This window comes from Cyrtonyx montezumae, unplaced genomic scaffold, assembly GCF_038088225.1.
Source record: "Cyrtonyx montezumae isolate F1298 unplaced genomic scaffold, pur_monq_1.0 scaffold_8, whole genome shotgun sequence".
Taxonomy (NCBI): Eukaryota; Metazoa; Chordata; class Aves; order Galliformes; family Odontophoridae; genus Cyrtonyx; species Cyrtonyx montezumae.
The window spans coordinates 103,866,792-103,879,644 of NW_027072089.1; the positions used below are offsets into that span (position 1 = coordinate 103,866,792).

Sequence of the window (12,853 nt, forward strand, 5' to 3'; positions counted from 1 at the left end):
AGAGCAAAATTACAGAACTGCATGGGCACATGAACGTTGCCTACAGATTTAGACAACCACAGTGTAAAGATGAGGAACATTGAAACTAAGGGAGATAATGTATATTGGAAAATGGATTTCAGAAAGACAGCGTCTACATTCTTAAAGAAGAGTAAGAATCTGATGAGGATAGCGCTTGAAAGGTTAGGATTAGAACAGACGCAAAACAACCTGTTCCAACTTCCCTTCAGCAAAACTTAACTTGAAAGAAAGGGGTTTTATTAAAATTTAATGAGCACAAACACATACATTCCTTTGAGAAATTAATCCATACACCACTTCAGCTGTTGCACTTACAGGAGAGCTTAAAATAGCGCTTCATGCAATGCAGGAAATCTGAAGGAATCACCTGTCCTCCCTGTCCCCCCTTCCTCTGCGGGAGAAGGGAAATGGGGACTGCATGCACCATATCACAAACGTTTAGCTGGACCCGGGAGTGTGGTTGGGTGACAGCTGTGAGGAGACAGGCGTATCAAATACTTCCCCAGCCTTTGTTCTGCTCTTGCTGCTTTCTCCGAGGTAGAATTTAAAAAGCTGGTGATGGAAAAATTATTTGTACTCCGCAATGGCAGGCAGGGCTTTGTGGTGGTTTTCCTGACTCTTCTATGGTAAGCTAGGTTTTTCTAACACTGCTCTAAAAAAATCGTGTATGTTGCTAGGAGTGAAACCGAACGTGGAATTTCTTGTTTAGTGGTTTTGTACTCCTTCACTTACATCTTTGAAAACAACACAGCTCATCTGTTTTCTTCTAAGAAAGCATAATTCTGTGGAAAATACTATTTTTGTGTGCTACCTCCCTCTACTGGATGGAATGGAAATAGTTGTGACTGATGAATGGATCCTGCTTTCTAGGCTAATGTCTTGTTGCATGAGACATCCATTGTGAGTTGGGAAGTACTTTTTAAGTGCTTTGTGAAGAGAATAGGCTTTAGTTGTTACTCAGAGTTCTCTGTCAAACTGAAACACTGTGATGGACATGCTGCTGTCTTGTCTTGCTCTGCATCTCAAGTATTTCCAGATATTACCAGCATGGGAACACTGTGGCATAGAAAAGGGTTTTGGTTTTTTTGCTTCGCTGTTGGGAGTTGACAGAGAGGGGTTCTGCCTAATACTGTGCTGTCCTGAGTAAGCTTAGAGGGTTTACATGTTTTGAGGAAACAGGATGGTTCTCAGAATGCATAATGGTTTTCCATTCCTGGGGCATGGGGATGTTCTCCAGCACAGTCACTATTAAATAACCCATTTCATGGAACGTGGTCTGGTGTATGCAGGAAAAGTCTTCGTCTGAAATTTACCGTGGATGACATCTCCAATCCATAAGTGTTGGCAGATGGCTTCCGTTCTTAAGAGGAGCTGATGTGGGCATTCTTCCTAGTATTGTATTTCAAAGAAAACAGTGACACTTCTATCTAACTTCTAGAGCACAATTTGGACCTTACTGAGAAGGAAGGTTTGCTTTTCCTCTGAGGAGAAAGTATTGTGAAGTCTTCGCAGAGTACTACTGCCTGCAGCCAGCTCCTTTTTTTGTTATCCATTAATTTTTTTGTTGGTTTTTTTGTCCATTCTCGCATTTCTTTTTCCCTCCTCAGTTTTCCATCAGATGGTAATGCAGGCTTTTCTCTTCTAGGTACTGCATTTCTACTGTGATACCTGCTCTGTCCCCATATGTCGTGAATGTACCATGGGGCGACATGTGGGTCACAGTTTTATCTACCTCCAAGATGCCCTCCAGGACTCCAGGACGCTTACCATCCAGCTCCTGGCAGATGCTCAGCAAGGACGACAGGCTATTCAGGTAAGATACTCATAACTCAAGTACTTTTTATTTTTTATTTCTTTTCTACCCCTCACAGCTTGTCTGGTACAGGGCAGGGTGTCAGGCAAAAAACTCTCTGCTGCTTCTGTCAGCTTTCTCACCCCTTCTGTTCTCCAAGATCTGACAGAAGTGGCTGTGTAGCTGAAAACAAAGTGCTGTTAAGATTTTTGCATTCCTGCAGCATAGTCCTGTCATGTAAATAATATATATGAAGCTGTGTCCAAGTGCAGTTGAGCTTGGAGCATTTTGAGCAAAGTTCTGATCTTGGACAGCAGTGCCAAGCAGGTTTCTGTTTCTACAGCTGAGACTTCTATTCTCAGATGTCTTTTAAGTCTGTGCAGCATCTACACTGTAATTACTTATAGGTCTGGTTGTGTCTTCAGCGTTGCCACCACACGTAAAATGCTAGTTATCTGTTTGGATTGGCGTGGATCTTCTAATCTGCTTATGCAAAGGATCAAAGTTACCTCCATACAAGGATTGCTCTGCCTACACAGGTGCATACTGCTGCTGCCTATTGCATTGTACCTCAGCTACTTCACAGCACACATATAAATACTAAGTGAGATCTGGAAGGAAGGTAATGAAGTTTTTCCTTCTGTAGAAGGAAAATCAGCATAGAAAATTAATTTACAAGGGTATGTTGGTAGTTACCTTCTGCTGAGTAGGATCTAGTAGTGACTATTACGATTTTAGCAGTAGCTTTCCCTTTATAAAGAGGCTTTGGACAGGGAAGACATAGTACAAAGCTACTCTCTCTGTACTACTATGGTCTAGTTTTGTCAGCCTCAAATGCTTAGAGCTGGATACTCAACATGTCTGTGTTAGATTTAACCAATCAGATTTTATTTTTTGTAGTTAAACACTGACAAAAGTAATCTTTCTCAATTGAATGTGCTTTTCTCTCAAATATGTGGTCTGTGAAAAGAGCTGTCCCCTCATCATTTCTAATTGATGACTATTTTAAATTTTCTTGTTAAGTCTGTTAAATGTCATCCTTTGAAGGGGTGGTCACAATCAGCAGCGATGTCTGCAAACTGTTTTCTTGCAGTGGTACAGAATTTCTGCGTACTCTAGGCATGTTTTAAGGTGTAGAGTTTGCGTGTCTCAGAGACTGGCTGTTTTGGAGTTTGGAATCCCTCTCTGTGATGTGACAACTTCCTGCCTCTGAATCTGACAGCTATAACTGTTTTTTAAGGTGAGCTTTTTAAGCTGGAAAAGGAGCAGCTAATTTTCCTCTCCTGGTGTCTTTGCACCTGTGGAAGGAATAAAGTATTGAGATGGTATAGACACTAAATTATTTTACATACCTCCCTTTGGCTTATGATGTTGTTACATATGTCAGAATATAACACCAACATTTTGGAGCTGGACAGCCATTTTAAAACCTCATGTTAACCCCAAACCCTGCAAAACAGCTTCCAAGGTGTGTTCTAAATAAAGTTATAAAGCTCTTCATCAGTATCCATACAGAAACATTTAATATGGCCCCAGCATGAGCAAGAATGAAGGGATTATTCTAGTCTTGAGAACCTCAGTAGTGCAGTGTTATGAATTTCTCTAGTGTCTGTTAGTAATTGAATTACTGGTTTTGGCCTTTAGGGCTCTTAATCATGGAACTGGTATGGATAAATCATCTCAATAGTGACTGTCTTTTGGAGTAGAAACCAGAATAATAACATAATGTTGAGTATCACTGTATTAGTACTGCATGCATGCTTTCATGCTTGCTTGCTCCTGGGTTTGCTATGGTCGTTTTTCCTTCCCCTGTTCTCTTTTGGTTTTTCTGTTGGAGGCTCCTGCTCTTGTGAAGAGTTGACTACGTAATGATGGACAGACAGGATGTGGGTGGCCTGGCAGCATTCATGTAACTTAAACAAATAGCTCTATTGAATTTTATTGGTCCAATTTCACCCTGGTTCAGCTACTACCCACCCACGAGAAGAGGGAAGTGCATCTGGGATGTTAGTGAGAAAAAAATGTGTAAAATGAAGGAGGATTTTCAAGAACTGACTTTCATCAGGACCTTTTAATCTAGACCACTCTACAGAAAAGAGTTGGTGAGCAAGCAGATCTGTGATAAAACTGAGGAGTTAGTAGTCTTTGTTTGTGTATGTGGAAATGGGGAATACTATAGCTCGGGGCAGCTACTGCCTGAGTGTCATCAGCAACAAGAAGAAGAAACACGGCAGTTAAAAAAAAGGCTCTTGAGTCAAAGGTTGATGCAGTTAGTCTGCTACACACGGAAATTCTTATACAGCAGAGTGTGTGTTGGAACAACAGGGCTGTAAAGATGTGTGTTTATCCTAGGGAGGAGACAGCATGCCAGCATGCATTTGGGACAAACTCTGAAGAAACTATACTGAAATAAAATAAATGGCTTGAGTGCTTTTTTTAAAGTTGGAAGCAGTCTAGAGAACCAAATGCCAATACAGGCTGCAGTATGAGGAATATAGACTTGAGCTCTAAGGCGATTGGAAAGTAAGATGGTGCATTAACACTTCTCCATGCAACTTTTCACACTTCTGTAATAGTAACCTTCTTAATAGGCTAGGGAGGGGATACCTCGACATGAAAACTTGAGGATGAGTGAGGAAGGGTAGCTAAGAGTAAAGGGAAAGCGGTGGGCTCTGAAGGGCCTTACAGGAGAGAGGAAATCAAACAGTGAGTCATTTGGATGGAGAATATCTGGTTAACCGAAGCCGAAGGCTTTTAGGAATAAATGTTTATTTAAACTCTTCCTGTGGCTTTGGGAGAAAGATTGTTTTTTTCGCTGTGATAATTGCCATACATTAAAATACGTTTCAGGAGTGACAGACCAGATGAGGAGGTAAATTAAGATGCTGAAAAGTACAAACCTCACTCCTCAAAGGATTTGGACTCCTCTAAACAAATAGTAAGCCTAGCAATATGAGGCTTCTTGATCAATATTCTTGATTATACAGCGATGGAGAGCTTCTGTTCACCAGTGCTGCTTTGGTCGTGGCCTGAATCACGCATTTCTAAGACTGTCCCTAACATAAGGACTTGCACTTGTGTAACTGAGTGGTGAACTGGTCAGGCTAAAGAGACAACATCTCTGTGGGATTGCTTTTTTTGGCTGAACCAGTTCCCTAGGCTGGCTCACTGCAGTCTTAGAGGGACTGATGGTGCCAGGCAGTGGAACAGAAACACGCAGTTTTGTTGCTTGTAGGACCTCTTTCTGAACAGACTTATCTCATTAGGAAGCTGTCCTTTTTTGCTCAGATACTTTCACATTTTCAGTGCCTTGAAGTGATCACACGAGGATCTGACTAAAAGCTGAAGTTAATGAGTTGGAGTGAGACAGAACTGTTGCCTCTTGATAGTGGCAGCTTGTACTGCTGGCTTGTTTGTACCTTATGAAAGTGCACACTTAGCTGTCTTCTTTAAATTTTTTTTTCCAAGGAGTGGGCCACAAACTGGACATAAATCTGTTACGATGAAAGATATATGGCATCTTCAAAATGTCATGTTCTTAAAATACATCTATACGTGTGTAATTGTATATATGTATGTATGTGTATGTAATCTAATGCACTTGGATAACAGTAAAGCAGTGAGCGATTGCTCTCGTTTGGGGTTAATTTGCAGGTGAAAGTGTTAAAATACAGACTGATCTATGTAGGTCTGTTGTGTCGTTCCCTCCCCCTTTTTTTTTTAATAAAAGGGTTTTAATCTGAGCCTATATCTGTGTTCTCTGGGTGGGGTATTTGGCAGTGCTGTAATTGAAACATGGAAGCCTGCCGAGAGACTTGTCATTAGTTGAACATGGGAGAAGCAGCTTATCAAAGGCTTAAGCTTTGGTGGTAAGGAGGGCCATCCATTAAGGCAGTGCCCCTTTTCTCATAGAAATTGTGAGGGGTGTTGTTATGAAGCAGATGAGTTGGACCTTGAACACCATTCATGCTAGAGAAGGCTGGAGGGAGGTGTAGCTGAGCAATTTTTCTCCAGTGGAGGAAGCTGCTAAGTGGTCCTGAGCCTCTGTGCCCTTCAGTGTGAGCTTCCCTGTGGGTTTCAGTATGGGATCTGTGCTTTTGGGAGGTCAGTCCCTGAGAAGGGTGGCTCTGCTGTGCTGCAAGGCATCCTGGTGTTATCAAACTAAGCTCAAAGACCCTTGGTGCATGGCTTTAAAGCCAGGCTTGCTGTTTGGAGAGCCCAAACTGAAACCTAGTAAACAAAAATGGAAGTTCAGTGAATTGCACTTTTCTAACAGTGGAGACAAGAGGAAATAGTATTCAACATTACAAATGATCAGATAAGCCCTTAATGTAAATCATAGAATTCATATCAAGTGAGCGTACTGAATTTTTTTTGGCACTTCTTTCTTTAGATACTTCTGCTTTGTGACTTGCTATAATGAGTTCCTTAGCTTAATATAAAAGCAGATAGTTACTGGGGAAGATGTCACTGTCCATACTACTGCTTTACCTTAAAGTTTAGTCAAAAAACGCTGTTCTGCCACACATGCCAAAGGGATTTTGTTTGTCTGACAAGAGCTAACCTCTCATTTAGCCCTCCCTGTGCCAAAGCACTGTTAAATTCTTAAACCACCAGAAGTGAGAATATTTCAGCTTGTTTCCCGTGTTTAGGCTGACCTTTTAAATTGACACAGCTACTGTGGTCTGTGCAGTATCCACACCAATATTGCAATCACTGAGACTATTGATCCTAATATTCATACTGTACCTATACTTTGTAAAACGTTTGTGGTTTATTTCTCTAGTAGAGGAACTGTAGGAAGCTTATATGATGGAGAAAACTGGCTGTCATGGCTGAGTTGCTCTGAAGTTGCTCTGAAGCGAGTAATTGGAAGAATCCTGAGAAACCAGCCCTCTATCATTTTAACACAACAGAAAACAAACAATGTGTATGGGTGGAACACCTTCAGAATGTTGTGGAGAGGGCTAACCTGAGATGCAGAAAGTTCATTTAATTTACTTCTAAAGTCTAGAGAGGGTTTGCCTGGGAATATGTTTCTCAAAGGTTTTTCCCCTGTCCCCCCTTGATATCCATTAAGAAGGTAAGCTGATTGATGCTCCATGGTACACTCAAGCAGCCTTTGCTCTCATGGTGCATTCCACACAGTACTGTGGTGTACAGCAGTGTGCTCAAACAAATAGTACACTGAACGGAGCTGTTTCAACCTAATATTCTGCCTCTGCATTTGGAATAACAGGCTCTTACGTTTGAGACCTAAGTTGGCCTTTTTCATTAACTGTGTTATGTAGATATAATTGTGGACATACTCATTTAATTTGGGTAGCAGACTACAGAAACCACACAATACTACCAGCATCTTTACAGCAGCTCTACTTTTATTTGTAGTCCATCTTTCCCCTTGAGTGTTGCACTTTTCTGACCATAATTTTCATTAATAACAACTGGCACTAATGAAATGAAGTAGTGAAAATGCACTTAAATATTTCATAGGCACATTATAATTAAGCCAGGATGTTTTTTGGTTAACTGAAGGTTCAAGTTGATAATGCCCATTAGAAGATGGGAAATCTGGAAAACTGATGAAAATTGAAAGTGACAAGTCCTGCTTTGGGTCCCTCCATAGTCAGCCCGGGTATCGAGGAACAAAACCAAATATTCACACTGCTTTGTTACTTCTGGCTCTTACAGTCAGCTCTTTACTTTGTGTTACAGCTTCAGTTGCTGTGTCAGAACCACCGTAGCACGATAATTACTGTGAGTTTGATGCAGTAACTATAAGCAGCTACAAAAAAAGCCTGCAGAGGTGTCCTGAGGAACACTGGGAGTCCAATACAACCTCACTTCTCACCTTTTACTCAGAAGTAGCTGGAGCATATAGGAACTAGCCAGGCATGTCTGGGTCATGTTCTTACCCTGGAAAGAAATGTTGCAATTGGCATTTTGTTGGCAGGCACTGACACCCTGGCCGCCAGTGACAGTTCACATGTTTATGCAGAGCTAGAGCTAATAAGCTGTAAAATGTTGTATGACTTAGTAGGTGTAACTACCTTAAGGCTTCAACAGACTGTCTTTCAGTTTGTATAAAATGCCCAGAGACCATGAGACTTAGTAATCTTCATTACATACTTTGCACTCTGAGAGTTCGGATAATGCTGCATGCTGTAGTCCTCTTCTGCTAATGTGTTTGTGTTGATATGTTGCTTTTTTGAGTGCATATGTAGAGAAGAACAAGGAATTCTGAAGTGGGCTGGTAACTGTAGCTAGTGATAGATGTCTGCTGAACTTAATTGCATTCCATCATGAGAAAACACTTGTTTGCCCCATGGAAGCTTTGATTTGCAGGGTTTCCATTTGTTGTGGCTCTCATCAAGAGCACACACTTCATTACTTAAATTTAACTATGGCCGAGTACTGGTTTCAGTCCTGAAGTTGGTAAGATACATTACAAAGTCCTTTCATTTTTGGCATCCCAAGGTACTGGTGACATCCATAATAGAATGAAGAGTGTCTTGTCTTGTCTTCTGGCTCCTGGATAGTCATGAATGCATAGGTACAAGCTGCAAATCGACAAGTACACCTGCCAAAAGCAAGAGCCACAATAGTTGCTACTGGATTGGTGATGGATAACTGAATCATATGGTCTTCCTAAATGGAGCCCTTGTCTCCAGTTTCTCAAGCAAGTGAGCTAGCTAACCATTTCATTCACAAGCATGGGAATGACGAAGCTAGAATTTGACTGTGTTGAATGGTGCCTTTCTTTAAAAGGATTTGTGGTAAAGAAACCATGTAGTGCCTGACCAGAACAAGGAATGCTGCTTCTCAACATTGTTCCAGACAAACTGACTTCTTGGAGGACAACTTCTGTGCAGGAAACACCTGCTGAACAACAGCAAATTTATAGTGGCAGAGCTGTGATACCCTACAGTAATTGGAAAGTACACGAGACTTTCATGCTCCCAGAAGTTGTCCTTTAAACCCCTGTACTGGTGCGTGGTACGGTGAAGTCATAAGCTCTGTTCAGTAGATTTATTTAAAAAATTTATACATACATATATGCCGGTATTTAGACTCTGCTGTATGAAGTGGGTGAAGGTGTGGTAAAATCTGAGAAGCGTTACTTTATGCCTTTTCCTAAAGATGTTGTTAAATGTAAGTAAGCTCTTACAGGTTTGGTTGAGCCCTAAGTGTGTTATTTTTCCCTCCAGTTGAGTATTGAGCAGGCCCAGGCTGTGGCAGAGCAAGTTGAGATGAAAGCGAAGGTGGTACAGTCTGAAGTCAAAGCAGTGACTACTAGACATAAGAAGGCCTTGGAAGAGCGAGAGTGCGAGCTGCTCTGGAAGGTATGCAACTAACACTTGTGCTTGGTACATTTCATATTGGAAACACTCTTTAACTTGTACGCTAAGCAGAAACACCGCCACTTATTGTGAACTCCGTTGTTTTTAAGGGAGCGGGTTGCTGGGTTCTACCTCTAGTTGGTTTTCTTTTGAACGTATCTTTTAGCCTTAGGATTAAGCATTTTTATGGTTAGGGAATGCTGTGTCCTCAGCCACACAAGTAAGGTCTGTGCTCCCCCTGCTGGCTCAGCAGCAATGCATCACATCTGTAGTACTGAGGCACGAGATGTCAAGGGATAGTGCCATCCTTTAGCATCCATTTAGCAATTACTTCTCCCCTGCCTCCTCCTGTTCTGGTTGAAATTGTAATTCTCTGATGTACCTGTTGCCAGCAAAATGAACATTTTATTGGTAAGGGTAATTTCAGGGAACTATGCTAGCTAAGTGAGATTAATCTTCTAAAGGAGATGTTTGTGTTTATGTTGTTTTCTTAGTACTGACATTTTTATAAAAATTAAAGTTTCTATACTTCCAAGGCTGCTTTTCTGAGCTACTTGCATTGAGAGAAGTGAGTTCACTTTCCACTCCAGGCCTTCTCCAGGTAGCTTGACAACCTTTTCTTTTGAGTTATTATTATATATAGTACAGGAGAAGTAAGATCTGTTCCTAAGCTGTTTGTATCTCAAGAGGCTGAGTATGTGCATTTTAAAGGAACGCCTGAGAGCAAGTTCTCTTTGGGTTATAAAACATTTTAAGAAGGAAAAGTAGTTCTTGTTAGCACACTCCGTGGTGCTGTGTGAAATCATTCTAAGGAAGCTGAATGTATATTAAAAGTATCTTGTGAGGAGTGCTAGTGAGTTATTGTGTGTAACAAAGCTAACTAAGGTCCAGAAAGTACCAGTGATTGGTAGTCCTTTGGAAACCGGTGATCTTAATGAGCTCTACTGGAAGAAGCTTCTCTATTTTTTTCAGAAGCAGTCTTGTTTAAAAAGAAAAAAAAAAGCCATTATGCTTTATATGAAATGACATTCTTCTACGTCTGTTAGCTAGTCAGTGTTTAACCAGGGACTCTTCAGAAAGTGAGTAGTCCCTCACTGAAATACACTGGTGGTATTGTTCTGCAGTCAAGTATTCAGACATGTGGAAATACATTTTTCACAACAAAGCAATTACATGTTTCATTAATTTTGCAAGCAAAGTGTAGTTGCTAAAGGATCCATAGTGATTTTTCACAAGTAAAGACAAATGCAGTCACATAAAAACAAGCAAACAAATGCCAAACAAACAAACAAACAAGAAAAACCTGAAAGCAAACAAAAACAACCAACCATTTTTGCTTGAACTACAATTACCCAAGAAAGGACTGGCAGCTGCCATCTCTGTCTGTGTCTTTTGAAGTAGCATTATATGGCATCCTATTTTAAAGCAGTAGTTTAGTGTGGCTGCTGGTATTTGTAAGAAAATATTAAATTGATTGGACCATAAAAATCACAGGAGATATCTGGTATTATCCAATCTCACAGAAAAAGTTTGGACAGGCAAGGAGTGAGGAGAGCCTGTATCCATTAGCTGATGCCAACTCTTAGGAGGCTTCTGAAATTGGTCTCTGTTTTCCTTCTATAGCAGCCTTGTCCCCTGCTCTTTTCTGAGAGCTGGCTCTATCTTCTCCAACGTCTTATTTAATAAGATGCACCTTCTGATGATCTGTCAAGTATTCTGCAAGTAGAAGGCAGAACAGCTTTTAAGGAAGCTTTTTATTATTAGCTACTAAAAAAGCAGATCTTTTTTTCAAACAGAATACTGATACATGGAGCAAGAACGTATGATTTTTAACTGAAGGACTGGAGAAAATAATCATCTGAATTTGGATAAATGAATTGCTTTTTCTCATTTCTGCTACTCTGCCTCATGGTTTCTAAAGACTTATTGGACAGTTCTTGTTCTCAGCCCATTCCATGTCAGCATGCTACAACAACTATATGACTGTTTATGTAGAAGTGACGCTGGGACGTGTTTTGGTGTTAAAGGTTGTCTTTCCTGATGTGTTTTTCCCCCCACCCCTCATCCTCTCTCAGGTGGAAAAGATTCGTCAAGTCAAGGCTAAGTCGCTCTACTTGCAAGTTGAAAAGTTACGTCAGAACCTAAATAAGCTGGACAACACTATTAGTGCTGTTCAGCAGGTCCTGGAGGAAGGTCGTACCATAGATATTCTTCTGGCCCGGGACCGCATGCTGGCTCAGGTGCAGGAGCTCAAGAATGTGAGAGGCCTTCTGCAGCCGCAGGAGGACGACAGGATCATGTTCACACCCCCTGACCAGGCGTTGTATATGGCCATTAAATCAATGGGCTTTGTTAGTAGTGGGGCTTTCGCTCCCCTGACCAAAGCCACTGGGGAAGGCCTCAAGCGTGCCCTGCAGGGCAAAGTAGCCTCTTTCACAGTTATAGGCTATGACCATGACGGTGAGCCTCGCCTTTCAGGAGGTGACATGATCTCTGCAGTGGTAATGGGCCCAGATGGAAATCTGTTTGGGGCAGATGTCAGTGATCAGCAGAACGGAACCTACCTGGTCAGCTACCGTCCGCAGCTAGAGGGAGAGCACCTGGTGTCCGTGATGATGTGCAACCAACACATTGAGAACAGCCCCTTCAAAGTTGTGGTGAAATCTGGGCGCAGCTACATAGGTATTGGGCTACCCGGGCTCTCATTTGGCAGTGAAGGAGACAGCGATGGGAAACTCTGCCGCCCCTGGGGGGTTAGTGTAGACAAAGAAGGCTACATCATCGTGGCTGACCGCAGCAATAACCGTATCCAGGTGTTCAAACCATGTGGGACTTTCCATCACAAGTTTGGCACGCTAGGATCCCGGCCTGGCCAGTTCGATCGTCCCGCTGGCGTGGCCTGTGACATCTCTCGCCGGATCGTCGTGGCTGACAAGGACAATCATCGCATCCAGATTTTCACGTTCGAGGGGCAGTTCATTCTGAAGTTTGGGGAGAAAGGAACGAAGAATGGGCAATTCAATTACCCGTGGGATGTGGCTGTCAACGCAGAGGGCAAAATCCTGGTCTCCGACACAAGGAACCATCGCGTTCAGTTGTTTGGGCCCGATGGTGTGTTTCTTAACAAGTACGGCTTTGAAGGGGCACTCTGGAAGCACTTTGATTCCCCCAGAGGTGTGACTTTCAATCACGAGGGCCACTTGGTAGTGACGGACTTCAACAACCATCGCCTGCTGGTCATCCACGCAGATTGCCAGTCAGCACGCTTCCTGGGCTCGGAGGGGAGCGGGAACGGGCAGTTCCTGCGCCCTCAGGGAGTGGCGGTGGATCAAGAGGGGCGCATCATTGTGGCCGATTCCAGGAACCACCGGGTGCAGATATTCGAGTCCAATGGAAGCTTTTTATGCAAGTTCGGCACTCAGGGAAGCGGCTTTGGTCAGATGGACCGTCCTTCAGGTATAGCTGTCACCCCTGATGGCATGATTGTTGTGGTCGACTTTGGAAACAATCGAATTCTCGTCTTCTAATCTGTGTTTGAATTTGGAAGAAACTGTCTCAGGGAAAATCTTCTAAGAGAAAATGAAAAAAAAATACAACGTTGATTCAAACCTACCTCATCTTTAATTTTTTATAGATGAATGTACTTATCTTTTCTGCAGGGAGTGAGCCTGTAAAGTTAAATTCTATCTACCTCATTGTC

At 42.1% G+C, this 12,853-nt stretch overlaps 1 protein-coding gene across 1 annotated transcript in view; it reads left to right on the forward strand.

Annotated features, from left to right (window-relative positions):
• Positions 1–12,808, forward strand: part of TRIM71 (tripartite motif containing 71) — a 49,497-nt gene extending 36,689 nt beyond the window's left edge. The window contains exons 2-4 of the mRNA XM_065752827.1: positions 1,667–1,834; positions 9,022–9,156; positions 11,229–12,808. Of these exons, the coding sequence (XP_065608899.1) occupies positions 1,667–1,834; positions 9,022–9,156; positions 11,229–12,680 (1,755 nt within the window). The 3' untranslated portion in view covers positions 12,681–12,808. The remainder of the gene's footprint in view (positions 1–1,666; positions 1,835–9,021; positions 9,157–11,228) is intronic.
• The last annotated feature ends 45 nt before the right edge of the window (positions 12,809–12,853 follow it).